We start from the raw sequence: 23,340 nt of genomic DNA, 5'->3' as shown, positions 1-23,340 counted from the left end.
ATGACCCTAAGCACACAAACATACATATTTGATTCCACCAGATAAGGTATCCAGCAATAGTACCTGGGGCTCTAAAATACCAATAATGATATTTTGTTCCTTCAAGGAACCCTAATAAGTTGGAAAATAAAAACCTAAGAGCCCAATACTGAAAATGATTTAACCAGGCAGGAAAGGATCTTGCCCACTTAAATAATAGTGCCCAGTCAAAATCTGGATATTTGTGGCCATTATCCCAGTGGCATATCCAGACAGCCAATTTTAGGTGGGCCTAAGCTCAAAGTGGATGGGCACAACGTTTTCTTTTAGCCTCCACCCTCCCCCACTCTCCAACCCTTCCCCATCACCTCCCAACTCAAAATATAAATACTTTAGCTAATGAGGATCTCCAAGACCTTTCCGCTGAAGACTTCCTCCGATGGCATCCAGAACTCCCTTTTACAAAGCTTGGCAGACAGCAGAAATGTCCATGAGCCACCAATACCAGTACCTCACGCATGCTTAGTTGATGGTGGCTGTAGGGCTGTGCCACCAACTGCAGAGCTTGGTAGAAGAGAGTTCTGGCTGCTTTTGAAGGAGTTTCTTAGCCAGTAATGCTTGTGGATCCCCACCTGCAACAGAAGGGTCAGGGCTGGTGTTAAACAGCTAGGGGCCAGGTCAGAAAATAAAGGAGGAGACCCCCCAGATCCCCTCTCCTCGCTGCCTCCTCTCTGAAACATCCAAATTAAGAATGACAAAAAACCAAGGACAAGAGCATCTGTCTGGCAATGTTTGTACAAAAATGACCATACAGATGTCCTTCCAGATCAGAGGGGCAGTCTAGTGGTCAGTGGAGTGGACTTTCAATTTATTGTGAGACCTCCAGGAACAGAAGAAAACCTACTGTAACTTATTGTACACCACTACAATAGTCTTCAGGCCCACAGATGTATCATATATATATATAGGTACTTTGTTGTTTTTGGAGGGCTCATGTTTCTACTTTTTTTTTTTTGTTACATTTGTACCCCCTGCTTTCCCACTCATGGCAGGCTCAATGCAGCTTACATGGGGCAATTGAGGGTTAAGTGACTTGCCCAGAGTCACAAGGAGCTGCCTGTGCTGGGAATCGAACTCAGTTCCTCAGTTCCCCAGGACCAAAGTCCACCACCCTAACCAATAAGCCACTCCTCCACTCCACTGAAAGATAACTCACCTTGTTTACAGTCCACTGCACTGACAACTAGGCTACTCTTGGGTTCTGTTTGCTGCCCATAATACCTGAAGCTATCAAAGGTCCTGGTATCCCCTTTCAGTTAGTGTCAGGGTAATCCAGGGATAACGTTGGGGTGGTCCCTAGAGTTATATGACACCAGCGATATTCAACAATGGTGCCCAGATAATTATCTGGGCAATTAGGACCACATAAATAGCAATCCAACTTGTCCAGATAGTTATCTGGATACCTGCACTGAATATCGTCTGTACCCAGATAATTTTGAGGTTTTATCTATTGGCATTGCCAGTCCTTTCTTTCAATTACTTAATCTTTTCAGAGGAGGAAGGAAATAATGCATTTAATTGTTTGGATTTTGCTTCCGCCTTTGCAAGGTGAGTTATGTTCATGTGGAGCAGGTGTCTAACATACTTCCAGCCTCTGTGGCACAGTCTCCCCACTTTTCACAAATGAATGTGTTTTGTTTAATTAAACAGGCCAGAAATGTGTGAAAAAGTCTCCCTTGTCCATAACCCTGCAGCCAAACAAGCAAATATGTCCTCAATTAAAAAGGACCCAGGAGTGACCTTTTACCGGACTCCTGTTCTGCCACAAATGGGTAGGGCTGTTCACCCTGCATCCAGATTATTAGCTTCACACCCAAATGTGATTTGGAAAATGAGCATACGTAGTTAGTTGCAGAACACATCAAACAGATTTTTAAAATTTTAACAGGAATAAATACTAATAAAAGCACGAGTACCTTTGACTAAGGGGGAAATTCTATATATGGTGCCTTAAAAATTAGCTCCATAAAACCATGTGGTTAGCGTGATTCTAGGCGTAGTTTAAAGAATGCGCTCACACATCATTCTTGTGCCTAAAATTTAGGCACACCTATTTAGGCCACCTAAAACCAGGCCTAAATACCTGCGCCTAAGTTAGGCGCAGATCGGGTGTATTCTATAATAGTGCGCATAGTTTTTGAAATGCCCATATCTTCCCCATTCCATGCCCATAGCACGCCCCCTTTTCAACTGTCGCATTGGAACTTACGTGCACCGCGTTATAGAATACGCCTAGAAAGTTGTGCACGTAAATTCCAATTAAAGCCAATTAGTGCCGCTAATTAGTAATTAACTACTAATTATTGGCACTGATTGGCTTAATCAATTAAGTTGGGTGCGTAATTTGGCTGTGTGGCCAAATTAGCACGCACAACTGAGGGCACCATATATAGAAATTTGGGGGTAATTGCTTAAGCATTTGTTTAGATCCTTTTCAAAAATACAAGCCAAAATATTGGGAACAATTTTTATTTTAAGATTTAGGGGCCCTTTTACTAAAAAGCATTAAAAAATGGAATTAGTGTGGTTTTTTTTAACATGGGACTTTCATGCTCAAAAAGCCTTTATTTAGCATGTCAGTAAAATAAGGCTTTTTCATTTTTTTTTAATTTTCAGATGGTACGCTAATGATGTCATTAACATGCAGCTACTACAAATAATTAATGGAGCATTTGCCACCTCCTGTTTAGGAAGCACTAAATTCTCCTGCTTTAAGTTTGCATTATTCAGATAGCGAGCGCTAATCATAATGCACTATCTGAATAAAGCTTCCAAGCCCATTTCCTGTCCATGGCATGCCCCCTCTTTAAAATATTTTTGAAAATAAATAACATACGCTTAGTGCACAGGAAATGGCAAATTTCCAAAAACTGCTATAATGCATTTTACACTAACAAGCTCATTTTTGAAAGAGAAGGACATCCATCTTTCGACATAAAATGGAAGATGGACATCCTTCTCACAGAGATGTCCAAATCACTATAATCGAAACCCGATTTTGGACGTCTCCAACAGCAGTCCATCGCAAGGACGTCCAAATTTCAAGGGGGCATGTCAGAGGTGTAGCGAAGGTGGGACTTGGGCGTGCCTAACACTTGGACGTCTTTGACCTATAATCGAAAAAAGCAAGGAAGTTCCTGACGAACACTTGGACATTTTCACCTGGATGTGGGTTTTTTACGAATAAGGCACAAAAAGGTGCCCAAAATGACCAGATGACCACCGGAGGGAATCAGGGATAACCTCCCGTTACTCCCCCAGTGGCCACTGATCCCTCCCACCGTCAAAAAACATCTTTAAAAATATTTTGTGCCAGCCTCAGATGTCATACTCAGGTCCATGACAGCGCATGCAGGTCCCTGGAGCAGTTTTAGTGGGTATTGCAGTGCACTTCAGACAGGCGGACCCAGGCCCATACACCCCCTACCTGTTACATTTGTGGAGGAACCAGTGAGCTCTCCAAAACCCAGCTCAAACCCACTGTACCCATATATAGGTGCCCCCTTCACCCGTAAGGGCTATGGTAGTGGTGTAGAGTTGTGGGTAGTGGGTTTTGGGGGTTCAGCACACAAGGTAAGGGAGCTATGTTCCTGGGAGCAATTTATGAAGTCCACTGCAGTGCCCCCTAGGGTGCCCGGTTGGTGTCCTGGCATGTCAGGGGGACCAATGCACCACAAATGCTGGCTCCTCCCATGTCCAAATGGCTTGCATTTGGACATTTTTGACATGGATGTCTTTGGTTTCGAAAATCACCGAAAATAAGAAACGTCCAGATCCAGGGACGTCCAAATCTAGGGACGTCCAAATTTAAGGATTTGGATGTCTCTGACAGTATTTTCGAAACGAAAGATGGATGTCCATCTTTTTTTGAAAATACGGGTTTCCTCGCCCCTGGATTTCGACGTTTTGCAAAGACGTCCAAATTGTAACTTGGACGTTTCTTTCGAAAATGCCCCTCTATGCCTTTTCCCATGTGCTAACCATGAATTAGAGCTTAGCATCTTTTAGTAAAAGGGGCCCTTATTTATTTAGAGCAGCTTTTTAGAAAGGATGCATAAATCAGAACTGAGATATCCAGGTTGAGATGTCTCAAGTTCCACTAATATTTGAGAACAGGATCTGTCAACATAGATCCTGTTCTAAAATACATAGAGAAAAAGGTGTTTATGCACCGGTTACATGCAGCAGGAGCATCCGTTTTAGAATCATAAACATCTAAAATATGAACGGGTCAACACGGGCACATAAACACATTTATGATATGAAATAGCAATATAAATGTTTATCTGTTGGAACATAAACATTTATGTCAGTCATTTTGGAAACAGAGGTTTATTTTTCCCAAACCTGTCACAGATCCCAGAATCCCTGGCCAATTTCACTTTCAGGAGGGAGGTCATTAGCCACTGGGGGATTAAGGGGGTGACCTCACCTAATCCCTCCAGTGGAGCACTACTCAATAGGATTACTTTCCCCAGTAGCAAGTGTAAATCTCAAATTCAATCTTTTAGGACATAGACTTGCATTCCCCTTCCCAAAATGAGTGCTACACATGCCCAGATCACACCCCCTTTGCAGTTCATATTTTTCAGTTTTAGCTCTGTACATCCCAGTTTTGTCAAACCTGGATTTAGACATAAATGCTTTATAAATATCTAACGGGTGTAAGTCATCAACATCAGTCAGTAGCGTTCCTAGTACCCAGGGCGGTTCGCCACTTCGCACCTCCCTCCCCCCCCCCCCCCCAGGCACAGCACCCCCCTGGCACTTCACTGGCGCATCACCTCCCCTCTGGCACATCACCTCCACCCCCAGGCGCATTGCTCGTACTTCCTGGGTGTGCTGGGAGCAGACATGCGGTGTTGGCTCCTTTGGTTCCATGCCCCGGAACAGGAAGTAAAATCAGAGGGAGCAGGGAACTGGCACAGCCGACAGCCGCGCTGCTGCTCTCTGCAACTCCCTGCAGGGTGCACTCGGGGCGGACCGCCCCCACCACCCTGCCTTAGGTACTCCACTGACATCAGTTACTGTTAAGCCGTGTTACTTTACCACTAACTTGTGCTATTTTAGCACAGATCCCATTTTATGCAGTGAGACCTAGTTACTAATAACATGGGTTAACATTAAAATAGCACAAGCCCGCATTGATAACTTCACTGCTAACCCCCGGATTTATGTAGCATGCCTAGAGTTGCACGTGGTTATGTGCATAAATCTAGGCATATTCTACAACTGCATAGGTAGATTAATTGCTTTAACAAGCTGTTAAGCATTGTTAACAGCTCTTAACAAGCAATAACAAGCACTAATTGGCAAAAATTAGAATTTGCATGCATACATTGTTAAGCATATTCTGTAATGTACTGCACCTAAATTCTAATGTGTGCAGGCAAAAGGGGTGTGGTTAGGGGACGTAGAAATGGGCGTTTCATGGGCATTCCAAAATCTACGTATGTTGTTATAAAATATGGGCTGGTGCATGTAAATCTACGCGCAGGGATTTATGTCACCTTTTCCTTGGTGTAAATGGATTTGCGTAGATTTAGTCGCATGAACTCTGCCTAAACATATTCTAAATACCGCACGTAGATTTACACACGGTATTTAGAATACGCTTAGGCATGATTGCCTAACGCATGTTAATTGTAGGTGCCATCTATAGAATCGGGCCCTTAAGGGCCCTTTTACAAAGCAGCAGTAAGCCCACCGGAGGCTCACCACATGGCAATCTGGAAATATCGCTGGGCTACCTCAGGAGCCCGTCGGTAGTTCCCACTCTTGAGTGTGTGCCATTTCTGGTGCTATTTTGTTGTGCTGTAACTTAACCAGCAGTAACCGGGCAGTGCCATGCGCTGCCCGGTTACTTCCGGGTTAGCGCAGGAGCTCTTACCTCCATCTCAGCTCACTAGTGGCAGCACAAGCTTTTGCCATGCACTGAGTCCCCTTTTAGCGCAGCAGGAAAAAAGGTGGAAAAAAGAAATGGCCGTGTGGTAAGTTTGCACTTGCCGCACAGCCATTTTGGAAGGAGCGCTTACTGCCACCCATTGAGGTGGTAGTAAGGGCTCCCTTGCTAACCTGGTGGTAAGATTACCCCCTGCAGTATTAATTTTTCAAAAATTTTGGCAGTGCCGGAAGTGGGGACGGAACAGTAAAGAGGAGGTGGCCATGGGAAGGGCATTCGCAGAAATTAGGCACAACATTATAGAATACCTGCATTTTTGTACCCAACTGCCATCATTTGGGCAGCAGCATTTACACCAGCGTAAGGGGCCCTTTTGCAAAGTGACAGCACCACTTGCTAAAAGGAAACTACCACTGGGCTGCTACAGTAGCCTGACGGTAGTTCCCACCCCCAGCGCACATCATTTCCAATGTTTCAAAATTACTTTTCTTTTTGTAGTACCGATGAGTACCCGGCAGTAATCGGGCAGTGCCGGGGTAGCACTGGAGTGGATGGTGGTAAGTGTTCCCACTTGAAATGAACGTGTGGCATGGAAGCACTTGCTGCATGCCCATTTCAAGGGGGCCTCGGCTTATGTCAAAAACACGTGCTGATGCCAGTTCATGCCCCCTTTTGCCGCAGCTTCGTAAAAGGACCGCTTAGGCAGGCATGAGTGCTCGTGCCCAAAGTTAGTCTTGAAATGTGTACTAAGCTCCATGCAGAGCACCCTTTAAAGGATACTAGTTTACCGTGGGTCATCCCGGTGACTAAATGTGGACGCCATTAATTGAATCTACCCCTATATGTATAACTACTGTGCCAGCCCCTAACTCTAACTCCCAGCATTTGTATAAGTTGTATGCATATAGCCCCGGATTCCTAAAATTCCAACTAGTGTGCAGATTTGAGCAGCACGTTATACAATAAGTGCCAGTTGCATCTAACCTAATTCTTACATTAGACACCAATGAAGCTGTGATGAAGCTGGAGTGCAGTAAGTTTAAAACAAATAAGAGAAAATGTTTCTTTACTCAGCGCATAATTCAACTCTGGAATTCGTTGCTGGAGAATGTGGTTAAGACGGTTAGCTTAGCAGAGTTTAAGAAAGGTTTGGACGGCTTCCTGAAGGAAAAGGCCATAGAATGTTATTAAATGGACTTAGGGAAATATCCACTATTCCTCGGACAAGCAGTACAAAATGCTTTGCTCTGTGGATCTTGTCAGGTGATTGTGACCTGGATTGGCCACTGTCGGAGACAGGGTGCTGGGCTAGATGCACCTTTGGTCTGTCCCAGTGTGGCGATGCTTATGTCTTAACATTAATAGCCCTTAAGTCGCATTAAGCTGTGCTAATTGGCATTAATTTGTAGTTATGCATGTAACTGCACTTACCGGGATATGCACATGGGCACACATAAATTATAGAATACTATGGCCCTGATAGTCAGACCACGGGAGACAGTCTTCCTTGGCCAGCGCTGACCCCGGATTTTCAATGCCGGGCCGTTTCCAGTGACCAGCATTGGGTTTGTTCGGCCGGTTTGAAGATTACCAACTATGTTGATATCCAGACATAGCCGGTTATCCTCAAACCAGCCAAAGATATACCAGGGTTTGATGCGGCCAAACATGACTACCAAACCCGGTTTAAAAATCGGCAGATAGCCAGTTATATTGCGTGATATAATCGGTTATCCGCCTGCTGCTAACCACAGATATTCAGCAGAGGATAGCCAGTTATCCCCCCCGCTGAATATCGGTGGATAGCCGGTTAAACACTATTTAACTGGTCAGCATCCATTCTGACCAGTTAAATAGCACTAAATATCGGGCAGTATGACTTATGCATACAACTGCCAACTTTAGGCGCAACCATTTACACCAGCCTTTGACATGGCGTAAGTGCTCGCACCTAAAGTGAGAGGTGTGCATGCTGACTTATGTTCTATTCTGTCATGGCACTTAGCACCACTGTTCCTTCTAAACTGAGCGAGGGTCCTCCAGTAGGAGGTGCTGTTTCACTATTATATTTTCAATAGTGAGGGACTTTCAAACCCTGCAGGGTCCTGCCAGTGGGAGGTGCTGTTTCACTATCACATTTTCAATAGTGAGGGACTGGCAAACTCTGCAGGACTCCAGGGAACCTGTACATCCCTAGAAACTGAAATCGCAATATTGAAGCACTGCCCTCCACTGGTAGCAATGCAGTTGGAGGACTCCCGCTCAGTTTAGAGGGAACAGTGCTTAGCACCCATATTTCTTGTGCCTAGTTCTGATGCACTTTTTTGAATCTACCCCATAGTTCTTGATAGCATGGTCTATGCAAAAAATTATATGGATAACTGGGGCAAATATTTGTCAAAAAAGACTTTTGTGGTCAGCATCAGCACCAGCCACATACATTTTTTTAAACTAGAAAGTATCTCAGGCAAGAGCAGTAAAGTGACTTGCTCCAGACCATGGTGGGTGTCAGTGGGAAAAGCCTGGTGTGCTTCCTCCAGCCCATTACTCAAACCATTCAGATAACCCATCTCTTAACAGAGATACTGGACCAACCTTGTCAATCAGACAAGATGCAGAATTTCCACTCACACCATCAAGTCATCTGGCAGATGTTTTAAAAAATGGAAATGAATGTATTTGCTTTGGATAGAGCTTAGAAATGAAATTATGCCATCAAAATATTGTTGCAGTTGTAATTCTCATCGTTTTGCAACTTCCTTTTTCTTTCACAGAACGCTTATAAAACACTCTTTTTGTATCTGAATGTGGGTTAGCTGAGCAAAATGGAGTGATGCACAAATGTTTCTAAACTCCTATAATCAGTTAGATAAAACCATAATTTGGCAGCACATCAGAATTACATATTGCAGTGAATGTTCTTTTCTGAAGTTGTGAATAAACAGATCCTAAATTGTCTTGGTAGTGAGACAGCTCTGTGCAGTCCTTGTTCCTGGAGCTTGTCAGTGCTTGTTCCCTCATTCCTCTCTTTCTCACCACCACAAGACAGCTTGGAGCCAAGCATTCCTTATCCCCTTCTCTTGCCTTCCCCTGATACAGGAACCTCAGCTTCTGACAGGTGTTTGTTTTTCTTTAAGCCCCTGTTCAGCAGAATTCCTGAGCTGTGCGAATGGCTGCATCTCTAAATGTTCACAGCACTTTTTCTCATGCTACAGAAAGATAACTAAGTTCAGGTCAGGGAATACTCAGCTCTGCCCATGAAGATTTACTGCTGTGCATAATTTGCTGCACATCTGGGAATCTGTGTTTCTTAATGTTATTTCAAATTGTGTTGTCTCACTTCTGGATAGAGTAAAAAACAGTAGTTACTATATACATAATTTTTATGCCGTTTTGTTTGCTATGTTGTTTCTGGGAATATTTATTTGTGTTTCTTCGTCTTTCATTATGACATTATGGGAACAATGTTGGTAAGAGTGCATGCTCTTTCAGAAAGAACACAAACCTTTCCAAAAAAGTATGCATCTTTCGTGAAAAGCACACTCAGCCAATAGTGCACGCATGCACACTCTGTTCGTGCATGTGCGATGGTTTTGCACATACATGCAGTGTCAACAAAGAGTACGCACACTTTGTGAAGTGTGCACTCTTGAGAAAGAATGTGTGTTCTTTCTGAAAGATCATGCACACTTAACATTTCTCCCAAAACATAATGAAAGGAAAAAAACAGAAAGGGGATTGTACTTGATATACTGCTTTTCTGTGGTTACACATCAAAGCAATTTACATATTATATACAGGTACTTGTTTTGTACCTGGTGCAAAGGAGGGTTAAGTGACTTGTCCAGAGTCACAAGGAGCTACAGTGGGAACTGAACAGAGTTCCCCTGACTCTCAGACCACTGCACTAACCACTAGGCTACTCCTCCCCTGTTGACAGCACATGAAATTTTGTGTGGTTTTTTCTGCTCGTTTTAATTTGTCAATTACATAAAATGACATAGGATATGTTATTGACATTTCCTATGTCATTTCAAATTATAATGACTGGGAAAAATCGAGACATTCTCAGGTCAAAGGGACTGATATGTTTAGTGTCAGCTGCTAGACATGAAAGTCCCCAGTCTGTGAATTTTTAATAGCACTGTCCCCCAAATTCTCTAAGTGGTGCTCAAAATTGCACATACAAATTTGGGCACATGCAAATAATTTAATTGAATAACAAGCCAATTAGTCCCTATAATTGGATGGTAACAATCAATTATTGGTGCTAATTGGCAACAATTCCAAATTTTGGTGCCTTGATAGGAGAAATTAGCAGAGTGAATTGTTTTATATATCATATTCTAACAGATAGGGAAATGTAAGTCAAGATATTCTCTAGATGATGAAACGGCATTATGAGGGAGTAATTCAATATGATTATTCATATATGATGGGGCTTGACCAAACAGAATTTGGTGAATGAAAACACATCTTTTATTGGTAATCAATGTAGCTCATATAAAAGAGGAGTAGCTTTGGCGAAGTGAAAAGATCTACATAAAAGACGAGCAGCAGTATTTTCAGCTGTTTGTAATTTTTTGAGAAGACCACCTTTAAGTCCAGCATAGATGGATTTGCAATAGTTGAATTTGGTGAGGACAAGGGATTGAACCGAAGTATGAAAGACAGATATAGAGAAAAATGGCCTCAATCTCTTTAGCTTCCAAAATGAGTGAAAGACACTTGAGGTCAACTTAGAGATTTGGTTTTCAAGGGTGAGGAAACGATCTATCGTGTTGTTATAGAATCCACCTGGATTTCAGCACAGATCTCTCTAGCGACTGCATAAAGATATATGAATAAGACCAAAATCTATCTGGGTATCATTTGGTAGCATTTTCCTACAATGCTTGTTATGCAATCAGCTGACCACATAAGTAGTTCTAAATAGAGAATGACACGGGGATAAAGTTTGTCCCTGTCCCGTCCCTGTGGGTTCTAGGTCCATCCCCACCCCATCCCAGCAGGTTCTGTCTCCATCCCCGTCCCGTCCCCGCGGGCCCTGTCTCCATCCTTTCCCCATCCCCATAGGTTGTGTCCCCATCCCCATGGGCTCTGTCCTTATTTTCAGAAGGCTCGAACACTTATGATTTTATATTTAAATCCTTTTATTAAAGTATAAAAAGGAACAATATGCTGTGCAACTGTTGTTTATAAATCACAAATAGAAAACAATAATAACAACAAGCATCTATAATAACTCCACTACCACCGTGCTCTACTTTTCCAACCCCAGCAATAGCTGACTTCTACTACCCCAAGGAATCCTAATACACCCAGGGGCACAAAATACAACCTGTTCTGTATGCCCTAATGGGGGAGAAATATGCCCTATGAAGCACTGTTATGATTTTTTAATCTGTGGATGAATAAGTCATCAATAATCTCAGGATTCAGTCTAGCTCTCCTGTCTTCCACAGCCCTTCCTGCAATTTTTATTTTATTTCCATTTCCATTTTGCTCACACCTTTTTCAGTGAGTTACATTCAAGTACCAGTGGCGTAGCCAGACAACCAATTTTGGGTGGGCCTGAGCACAAAGTGGGTGGACACAAAATTTTCTCTCTCCCCCCTCTCCCCCAGCATTTCCCAACTCAAAATATAAATACATTAGCTGATGAGGATCCCCAATCTCCGTCAGCTGGGGACCTCCACCAGAGATGGCCAGAACTCCTCCCCACCAAGCCCAGCAGGCAGTAGCAACTCCTCGATCCACTGATGTCAGCACCCCATACATGCTTAGTTGTCAGTGGTTCCAGGATGCTGCCCCCATCTGCCAAGCTCGGCGGAAGGCAGCTCCAGCCAGCCCCAGAAGAGATCCCCAGCTGGCAGGGCTTGGGGATCCCCACTAGCCTTAGCAAGGTTCAGGGCTGCTGTTAACCATGCTGGTGACCAGGGCAGAAAATAAAGAAGCCCCTTCCCCCAATTCCCTCTCCTCTCCAATCTCTTCATCTGCCGTTACAGTCACACTGACAGACCCTCACAAATTACAGAACAAGGGATCACAAATTAGAAATAAAAATATGTAGACAAAATTGAACTGGGAACCTCAGCATGCACTGCAACACTGGAGAACAAAAAAAGCGCATTTCCTTTTCTACTTAACACAATAAAAAGACATCCACTATGCACATTTCCCAAAACTAACATAATCCATTTAAAACATTCAAAATAAAATGATTTTTCTACCTTTATTGTCAAATTTCATCCTCTTTTTAAATCTTTTCCTTCTTTTTACTTTTAAGATATCTATCACATTTCCATTTCCTTTCACCCACTAGCTCTCCCATTCCCCATCTCTCTCCTTCCCAGCCTATCATTCTTTTCCATCTTCAATCTACACACCATTACCATATTTCTACCCCTGTAATCACTGTTCTCTCATTTATTTCCTTGCCATCTCCACTCCCTAGGCCTCTCCCCTATGCTTTCCACCATTCCCAGTGTCTCCCTCCCTCCACCCTTCCAGCACAGCATCTGTTCCCTCTTTCTCCCATCCTCACCCTCTAGCCTGATATCTCCCTATCCCTTTTACCTCCCACCACCAGCATCTTCCTGTCCCATCTCTCTCCCCTCCCCCATTGTTCAGCATTTTTCCCTTTCTCTTCCCTACCATCCATTGTCCATCTTCTCTCCCTGGATCCATCTTCCCTCTTCCTCTCCTCTCCTCCACCTTCGTGTTCAACTTTTCTCCCTCTCCCTGCCTTGAGACCCTGGTCTAACATCTCACTAACCCCCCCCCCCCCCTGCCACAAAGCATCTCTCCATCCTTCCTTCCCCTCACCTCAATGCCATGTTCAACATTTCCCCTCTCATCTCTCCCTCCTTTCCTTCCACTTCCATGTCCAACACTTTTTTTTTTCTCTCTGGTCCTTTACCACTCCTATGCAGCCTTTCCCTCCCTTTCCCCATCCCACCCCACCCATATCCAACAATTCTCCCTCTCTTCCCCCTTGCAGCATCTCTCCATCCCTCCCCCCACATCGAACAATTATTCCTCCACCCCACCTAGCACTACCTTGTCTCACTCCCTCATCCCAACAGTGCTCCTGTCTCCCCCTCTCTCCCTGACCCTTCAAGCCACCTGCCAGCATGCTGTAGGTTTTTTCCCCTCTTCCCCCCCACCCCCGCCAGCCACCCACTGCGTTTTTTCTTCTCTCCCACCTCCCAGCTACCCGCCGGTGCGCCACAGGCCCGCCCTTCCTCCCCTTCCATCTCCGTCACAGTCCAGCTCTGCATGTCTGCAGTAGAGCCGCACGGTGCCGCTACACAACTGCTTCCTTCCGGCCAGCCTCACCTTCTCCGATACTCTTTCTGAAGAGGCGGGGCCAGCACAGAGGAAGCACTCGTAGCAGCGTGCGGATGGCCCCGACGCCACTGCAGACGTTCAGAGCTGGACGGTGGGGATGGAAGGGGAGAGAGGACCTGAGGTGCGCCGGCGGGTGGCTGGGAAGTGGGAGAGAACAAAAACTGCAGGAGCTAACACTACTGCAGGACAGGGATGACAGGGGAGGGAGCAGAAAGGGAACAAAACCTGCGGCGCACAGGTGGGTGGCTGGGAGGAGGGAAAGCTGAAGTCACGGTTTGGTTGTCCGAGGTGCACCGTTGCTGGATGGGCCTGAGCCCAAAGTGGGTGGGCCTGGGCCCACCCGTGGCTACGCCTCTGTCATGTACAATGGATATTTCTCTGTCCCAGGAGGGCTCACAATCTAAGTTTGTACCTGAGGCAATGGAGGGTCAAGTGACTTGCCCAAGATCACAAGGAGCAGCAGTGGGATTTCAACCGGCCACCTCTGGATTGCAAGACCGGTGCAAGATGTTTTCTTAGAAGATGTACTGGTAGTAGGAATGTCCCGTCCCCACAGGCTTTGTCCCCATAACCATCCTGTCCCCGCAGGATCTGTCCCCGTCCCATCCCTGCGGGCTCTGTCCCCATCCCCATCCCTGCGTCTACCTCGGGTCCCCGTCCCCATGTCATTCTCTAGTTCTGAATATCACTCCTAAAGTTGCTCTCCTGTATTGTGTTCTCTGAGGGTAGAGTGCATAACATCATCAGACAGAGCCTGGGTCAGAGCCTGTGTGATTCCCAGACTTCTTAAACTGCTATTATATCCATAATATTATCTCCTTCTTTATCCGGAAAAGGAATTCAACACAAGGCTGCGGGCTCTATGGGGTAGAGATTGGATATATTTATCCCAAACTGCCAGGAACATTTTCCTCCGCCTAAATGTCAAACGTGCATACTGTAGTTCCAACAGCAACAGGACATGCAGCCTATTCCTCCATTGCCAGTATGATGGAGCTTGGTCGCTGGTCCATACTCCCAACACTATCCGTTTCCCCAGCATTCCTGCTTTCCGAATCAACATTTTAAAATGTTTGTCCTGGGGCCCAAAATCTTCATAGTTATCTAACAGAAAACCCGTTGCTGATCTGTGATTCCTACATCATAGTGTTTATACAGAGCCATCCTCAGTCCAGTACATAATTGGAGAAGCAAATACCTTGGGGAGAAAGGAGGGCTTATCAGGACTGATATTGTACTGTTCTCACATAATTTCAGATAAGCAACTTTATTTTCTCAAGTATAAACAGGATAGCAGCCCTCAGGCATAGGAATCCCAAATTGCAATAAATGTCAAATCAGGGTAACAGAGTCAGACTCAAACCAAAGGATCATAACAGCCAGAACACAATCTACCTGAACTAATGTTAAAGAAGGTAACAATTTCGGAATATTAATAACCTTCTGTTCTAAATAACTAACCAAAACATCAGGATTCAGGTCAACTATCTTACTAATACCTGTAGGATCCTGGGTCAGTGTTTGAACAGTAGAAAACAATTTCTTGGAATGATTCCAGGAACCTTAGAGACGTAGGGCTAGATTCTATTTAAGGTGCCTGAAAAATCTGCAAGGAAAAAAAATATGCCTAAGCGTATTCTCAAAAGTATGCCTAAATTTTATAGAATAGGCTTAAATTTCCACATGGTATATAGAATACAACAAGTGCCTCTCCATGGTCGCGTCCATTTAGGCCATGTTTTACTTGGTGTAAATCTCGATGCCTAAATTAGGCGCAGAGTGGGTGTATTCTATAATAATGCACATATATTTTAGAAACGCCCACTCCCCGCCCATGGCCATGCCCCCTTTTCAACTATGCAACTTAGAATTTACACACATTGTGTTACAGAATACACTTAGGGCCCTGTTTACTAAGGTGCACTAGTGTTTTTAGCGCATGCACAAAATAGCGCACACTGTGTAGGCACCCATAGGAAGAATTTGGGCACCTACACAGTTGGCACGCGCTAATGGTTAGCGTACGCTAAAAATGCTAACGCACTTCTAGCATGGCTTAGTAAACAGGGCCCATAGTGAGTTCCGTGCATAAATTTTAATGCAAATTAGTGCTGATAATTGCTTGTTAACATCCAATTGCCAGTGCTGATTAGTTAGTTAACCAATTAAGTTATGCACATTGTTATAGAATTCGCTTTGATTTCTGTGCGGAAATTAAGGCGCGATATATAGAATTTTGGGGATAGGGTATAATATTGCTTTTTCTTATCTTCAATCTCTTTATGATAATGACTCAACAAGCCCAAAATACCTCTGTAGCAGCGGTAAACCATGATTTCCTCCTTTCTGCCTCCTCAAAAACCCTTTCTTTTAATCCAGAAGAAAAGCCGAGAGCACATAATGCTCTCTCACTCTACTCTTCCTTTATCCTGGCTCACAATCTCTTGCACAATATTTTTATTACAGGCCATCAGCAAAACTTATCAATCATCATGTCTTAGACTCCCTTAATCATCTGCACTAATCTCCTTTTGTCAAATTTATCAAATCTACAATAAAACCATGCCTCATCAAGCTTCTGTAAAACTGTGCCCCCAGGGGTCCAACATAGATAATAAAATAAAGAGCAGACCAAAGAAGCAGCTGTATCTTCTAAAGAAGACTCAATTGAAGTTGAATACATAAAAGCAGGAATAAAAATTAAATCAAGCATCTGGCCAGTGGCATAGCAAGGGGGGCTGCCACCCGGGGCGGGGCGGTTAGCCGTTGCACCCCCCCCCCCCCCCGGGTGCAGCACGATGACACCCCCCTCTTCGGCGCATTGACACCCCCCTCCCGACCCAGTGCCTACCCTCCTCCGTGCAACCAGCTCCCTACCTTTAAAAAAAATATCAGAATCCGAGGCGAGGCGCAGCACCTCGTGCCTGCACGTAAAAGAAATGTGGACCGTCTCATCGGACTTTCTCTCGCTCTGTCTGTCCCGCCCTCCGCTGATGCAACTTCCTATTTCTGCAAGGGCGGGACAGATAGAGCAAGGGAAAGCCCGATGAGACGGTCCACATTTCTTTTACGTGCAGGCGCGAGGCGCTGCGCCTCGCCTCGGATTCTGATATTTTTTTAAAGGTAGGGAGCTGGTTGGACGGAGGAGGGTAGGCACTGGGTCGGGGGGGTGTCATCGTGCTGCACCCGGGGGGAAGCTAGCAGGGAGCACCCCCCTGAGCTGACACCTGGGGCGGACCGCCCCTCCCGCACCCCCCCTTGCTACGCCACTGCATCTAGCCTTTTTGATATGTAACACTCTAAAAGGCTAATAAACAATTCTCCACAGTAAATCAAGAGATACCTGAAACGCATGCAAGGTAAAATCTTCTAATAAAATTGTACGAGGCAACTCTATGTATGACCACTCATGATAAATCAAACATTCAGATCAGGCGATCTATATACTAGACATACAGAAATCTGCTTATTCTCCCCTCTAATATTTCCAAATCTCCTACTGAACCCAAATTCAACTGAGTTCATCCTAGAATTTTACTTATCATCAGGAGAACTAGTGGCATTCTGTTGAGTAATGAAATGTATCTAAGCCAGTTATCTGAGCCACTGGAAACTGGCATAATATCCCAGTTTGTTTTGAGGATGAATAGTCTTCTGTGGGGGGTGAACTGCATCAGCTTGTCTCTTCCTCCTGGCATTGTGCATTGATGAGAACCATTTCTTAGGCTTCCCAACCTATGCTCAGTGCTCAGCACTGGTAACTACTGATGCTAATATCGATGAAGCAGAGCCCTTCATTTTCATCTGGTGAGAGGAGCTAGCTAATGCTAGCTATTTCCCGAGCTTCTATGAGTGCTGGTCCCAAGGATGTGAAATTCTTGTTTGATGTTGATGCACCACCATCATCCAGTGTAGTTCCAGTGATCTTTGAGATCAATGCCACTAATGCTGATACATTTGACTCGGATATTATTTTTTTATATACTGTTGAATTTTTCAACATACTTTCAACAAGAAACATAAAGAAATTCCCAAAACATACTTAGTACACATTATGAAGGAGCCAGAGTAATAGTAATAAGATTTTGCAGCTGTGCATACTGTCATTCACGCATTCATATCACAATTAGATTATTGTAACTCGGTCTATGCAGGCAGTACTTCCATTCAACAACGTTGCCTTCAAGCCCTTCAGAACTCTGCAGCCCATCTACTACTGAAAGTTAAGAAGTTTGACCACATCACCCCTCTATTGATCCAGCTTCACTGGTTACCTTTTCCTTACCGTGCTTGGTTCAAAATCCTGATTGTCACTCAAAGTACTCCATTCTAGATCCCCCTCTTAACTCTCCTCTGTTGTAATTCCCTATACTCCCTCCCCCTCCCTTTGTTTCTTGGATGCACATCATTTTGTGCTCCCTTCTCCTCAATTGGCTTATCATGAATTTCTGCAGACTTCTGCTTTTTACTTTTTAGCTCCCTAACGCTGGAACGTTTTACCCTCCACTCTCAGATCAGAACTCTCCTTTTCTAAATTCAAAACTCTATTTTAGAGCCATTTTTTTCAATTGCTGTTTAATTTGTCCACTGACAGCTTGCCCTACTAACATTGTGGTTGTATAAAATTGAGTTATAGCTTTTTAAATAATTTTGCATATGTGCTATGCCTGGTTTTTATGTTTGACTGTTTTCTTTCCTGTCATAATGATATATTTCCTTTCTCCCTTTTCTATTGTATTTTTTAACTTTTTAATTGTGTTAACCACTTTGACCTTGTTATTGTAAAGGCAGTATATCATAAACATAAAAGGAGAAAAAAAGAGAATAACATTATCATCAAATTAGCATAGTGACATTAATATTAATACACACACTCCCCCAAATGAGCCATCCTAAACAGATGCAGAAGGACCACTCTTCTTTTCAATAAGAAATTTCTCAAGATGTCCTGGGCCAGAAAAAACAGGTCTAACACTCTGTAAGGTGATGAGACACTTACGGGGGAGTCCAAGAATAAAGGTTCCCCACAAAGCTAGTGTCTCAGGCCTCAGGGAAAGAAGCATGTTGTGATGCTGCCGTGTCACCCAAGATACATCTGGAAATAATATAGCCACAAAACAAGTGATCCTTTTTCTTAAAGTAGGCTTTAAAAATTCATACCTTATTACATCAGGAAACAAAGGTAGAACTAGAGGAAATGTTTTCGTCTGAACGTTTGAGAAACCCTGTCAAGTTCAAACTAGCCTCAGCAGAAACAATAACAAAAGGGCAACTTCTATCTCATCGGCAACCTGAAGTGTAGCTTTTATATAACAACAAGCAGATATTCTAATTTCCTCATAAACAGAGAGAACTAAGACCTCCTTAAAATATTTAATAACAGAACTTCTGCTATAAGTAACCAATAAAGGGGAAATTTAAAAAAACAAAGGGGATCATGGATTTGATATACTGCCTTTCTATGGTGCAGTCAAAGTGGTTTACATTTATTTATTTGTTGTATTTGTATCCCACATTTTTCCACCTATTTGCAGACTCAATGTGGCTTACAATATTTCATCATGTCAAGCGCCATTCAAGAGTAGATAGATAATTAGTTACAAAAAGAACAGGTATAACATAATGGATATAATCAATTCAATAAATCAGAAAATAAACAGATTGTCAAGTAAGTATTGATATGTTAGAGTTCCTATTGTTGATTAGTGTGGTAAGTCTGATTAGTGTGCTGATCTTCTAGCGTTCCTGGGTGGCAAATCTATATGGTCTGACATGTAGGCTGGTGCATTTCCATGGATGATTTTATGACTCAGTGTACAAACCTTGAACACCGAACATTCCTTAACTGGAAGCCAATGGAGCTTTTCTCTTAGGGGTTTTGCACTTTCATATTTTGTCTTTCTGAATATGAGTCTAGCTGCAGTGTTTTGGGCTGTCTGAAGTTTCTTGATGACATGCTCTTTACATCCAGCATACAGCGCATTACAATAGTCCAAATGACTCAGTACCATTGATTGTACCAAGTTATTATATGCAGGGACTTTCTCTGTCCCTAGTGGGCTCACAATTTAAGCTTTCTCCCAAAGCAATGGAGAACCCTTGCCCAGAGTCATAAGGATCTGCAGGGGTAATTGAATCCAGTTCCCCATTGCAATAACCATTGGACGATTCCTCCACTGCCAAATTTGCACACAAAGATTTTTCAAACATTTCTATCTTTATAGCAGAGACACCTGTTGCCTATAAGGAAGTGAGCACCAATTCCAATTTATGGACACATCTATCCATCTGAGAAACATTTGAGTCTAATTCATGCCACTTAGGTACAGCTTCTTGGATAAAAGTTCACAATTGGGATACTGTCCCCACAAGCAAGGATTCAATGTTCTTTGCTACTTCCCAAATATCTTGAGCATTTATTTATTTACTTGGAATTTGCTCACACCTTTTTCAGTAGTAGCACAAGGTGAGTTACATCTCTGTCCCCAGAGAGCTCACAATCTAATTTTATACCTGAGGCAATGGAGGGTGAAGTGACTTGCCCAAGATCACAAGGAGCAGTGGCAGTGGGATTTGACCTGGCCGCCTCTGGATGTCAAGACTGGTGCTTTAACCACTAGGCTACTCCTCTATGCTGGTAGAATTTGGATCAGACTTATCTGAAGAGAATAGCCTTTTAGTCTTTTCTTGTCTGTCTCGAAGATCTCTAGGAGAAATATCTTTTCACAGATATCACAAGCAGGAATATCATATCTAACATCTAGACACACCACACAAAATTCATGAGGGTTTATAACTGACGTGATGTACTTGACCAGGGATACTTTGAAACTCCTATCCTTTGTCTCCTGGGGCATTGACCAAAGAACAGCCACAGTAAAACCAAAGAACTCTAGTTTGGAAAAATGAAGACTATTGTTGTTGCAAGTCTAATAATCAAAAAAAAAGGAGAAACACTTAAAACTTTAAAAATCTTAACTATTGACCTATTCTGGGGAAAAAGCTGAACTGAGGGCAAAAAAGGGGGACTTTAAGAATTGTCATGAAGTCCTGACACACAAGAAAAGTATGACCATTCAAACAAGAATGTGCATTTGTTAGTGTGCATTCGATTTGTTTCATTGCCTTAAAGGTTATTGTATGCCAACTGGATTATGCATGCATAAAGCTATGAATTAACACACATACAATCAATTTGTGCATGTTAAAAAGTTCTAACATGCATACAGTACATGCATTAAAAACATATGAGCACATGAAAATAGGGAAAATTTGAAATATCTTTTTTTTTAATCTTGCTTGCAGACCATTGGGTTCTGTGGAAATAGCTGAACATGGTGGGGGTGGGGGGAGAGGAAAATAACTTGTGGAAATGTTATGAAAATGGACATCCCACACATGTTCAGCAGAAAATGTTATAAAGCTCTTGTAGATTCTCAGTAAATGTTCCCACCCAGACTTTGTCTAAAGATGTCACTCTTCTGTGAGGACTACCACTGCATACAAAGAGACAAAATAGAATTACGAAGGTTTTTGCCGTACTATTCCAAGCTTGTTTTAACAACTCATATGTTAGATGTGTCATAAGCTCATAATATTAATGGTCAGCCTATTCACTTTTATCTCTCTTTTTTTTTTTTTAGTAAGGGCTACACAGATGTTGTGAAGATACCAGAAGGGGCAACCCACATCAAAGTCCGACAGCACAAGATGAAAGACCAAAACAGGTTCACGGCTTACCTAGCCCTAAAAAAGAAAAGTGGCGAATATATAATAAATGGGAAATACATGATCTCCACATCAGAGACCATTATTGACTTCAATGGAACTGTCATGAACTACAGTGGCTGGAGTCACAGGGACGATTTGCTGCTTACAATGGGACATTCAGCCACCAAAGACAGTCTAATTGTACAGATTCTTGCAACAGACTCAAGTAAACCTGTAGATGTGCGTTACAGTTTCTTCATACCCAAAAAACAACCTCAAACTACTAACAGCATTAACAGCAGCATTAACAAAGTGCCACAAATTACACAGCCACATTGGGTAACTGGACCGTGGCTTTCCTGTTCTAGAACATGTGATACAGGTTGGCATACCAGAACTGTCCAGTGCCAGGATGGGCATGGGAAATTAGCTAAAGGGTGTCTTCTGTCTCAAAGACCATCAGCATTTAAGCAGTGTTTGTTAAAGAAGTGTTAACATGTCATTGTTCTCTGTCCATAGAGATGTCTGATGAAACCAGTTTTGGCATCCTGGTATTAGGTCTACCCTAGAGGAACAAAGCCAAAACTTTGATGTACTTCTCTACAAAGTCAAAGTATGGGCAGAATCTGCCTTTTTGGACAAAATGAAGACGTGTTTCATTTAGTGGTAATAAGGTGATCTTAAAATATCTTAGGGCTTAATTGGAATGGTGAAATCCAAAAAAATCAAATTGAAAGGTCATAGAACGTTTTAAGGTGACAGTTCTATCTTTTACTTATCACCTACCTCTAATATGTCTGAAGAGAGTGCTGTCAAACTTTACCTACCCCTGATGGCAATGAATTCTACTTGTATTGTTTATAAACACGTAATCTTTGGTATGTCACTTTATATAATTTAATTCTATAAAAGAATCTTTGTATAAACAAGGTGATTGACCAAAGTATACCTACAGCCCCTGTGACTTTGGTCCATTAGTTATTCTGAACTGGCTGTAGAGCTTTACTGGAAAAAAAGAAGACACTGCTGCTTCTTTGATTTTTAATACATTTTGTTCTGACAACAGGAGACAACTTTCCTTAGTAGAGACCTCCTGACAGCAGATTTAATATTTAAAAAATAGCTTTTCACCATAAGATGGCATACATTATTAGTCAGTCTTGCAGATATATGCAAGTCTGCCTCTGGTTTAAAGAACCATTCAATTTTATTTCACGTGAGCAAATTTTGAAACCAAAAAAACAAATGTATCTTGACCTTTGGGTCTTTCAAATCAGAAGCTGAGGCTGTTTCCAGTGCTTCCCTTATTTTCCTTCCAATTTTCCACCAACAAATCAAATCTTTACTTACAGCTGCTGAAAGGCTTAAATGTTCCAAACAAAAAGCAGGGTATAGCATTTCATCAATGTTTTTCCACAATATTTGGCTTTGTGTCCATCAAAAAATAGAGAGTTTTTAAATTCTGAAGAGATTTTGTTTGTTGAGAAGGTGAAGATGCTGTGCTATTATAGTGTCTGTATCTTTTCCTTAACAATTAGAAAGAATTGAATGACATCAAGATGTCATACAGAACTGCCAAGTTATCCATTCCAGGATAGAGACTTTTTGGTTGGTATGATGTTAAACTTATATCCCAAAGCAGTGTAGTATTTGTAGTCCATGATTCTATCCATTGAAATCAGTGATGCAGGTCCCGTAATGCACCAGGTTGAGGTTGGCAGAAATCCAGGACTGGCCAAAAAGTCTCCCTCCTAGAATGGGTAGCTTGGCACCTCTGTGTCATATACTGGCATGCACAATACCAGCAAGTCTATTTTCACTCTGCTAACAGTTTGCTTCTGTTCTAGTTCATCCACACAAAGCAGCATTTAAAAAAAAATAATGTCAGTGTGAAGCAGTATCTGCTCAAAGGTATTTCACCTAAAAACCTTTGGAGACAACATTCAGAGGCAGGACTGATGAACAAAGATAAGAGGATGATTTATCCGCTGATGTTCAGAAGACCTGTTCATTTAGGGCTACAGAATATAAGTACATAAGTATTGCCATACTGGGACAGACCAAAGGTCCATCAAGCCCAGCATCCTGTTTCCAACAGTGGCCAATCCAGGTCACCAATACCTGACAAGATCCCAAAAAAGTACAATACATTTTATGCTGCTTATCCCAGAAATAAGCAGTGGATTTTCCCCAAATCCATTTTAATAATGGTCTATGGACTTTTCCTTTAGGAAGCTGTCCAAACCTTTTTTTAAACCCCGCTAAGCTAACCACCTTTACCACATTCTTAGCCACCAGGAACACACATAGGACTAGATTCCATAAATAAAAAT

General features: G+C 42.8%; 1 protein-coding gene across 1 annotated transcript in view; it reads left to right on the top strand.

Moving 5' to 3' along the window:
- ADAMTS5 (ADAM metallopeptidase with thrombospondin type 1 motif 5) overlaps window positions 1-23,097 on the top strand; it is an 85,776-nt gene extending 62,679 nt beyond the window's left edge. Inside the window, exon 8 of the mRNA XM_030204277.1 lies at window positions 20,941-23,097. Coding sequence (XP_030060137.1) covers window positions 20,941-21,502 — 562 coding nt within the window. The 3' untranslated portion in view covers window positions 21,503-23,097. The remainder of the gene's footprint in view (window positions 1-20,940) is intronic.
- The last annotated feature ends 243 nt before the right edge of the window (window positions 23,098-23,340 follow it).

This window comes from Microcaecilia unicolor, chromosome 5 (genome assembly GCF_901765095.1).
Source record: "Microcaecilia unicolor chromosome 5, aMicUni1.1, whole genome shotgun sequence".
Taxonomy (NCBI): Eukaryota; Metazoa; Chordata; class Amphibia; order Gymnophiona; family Siphonopidae; genus Microcaecilia; species Microcaecilia unicolor.
Note: the sequence above shows the minus strand (reverse complement) of the source record. Positions and strands in the feature narration are given on the sequence as shown.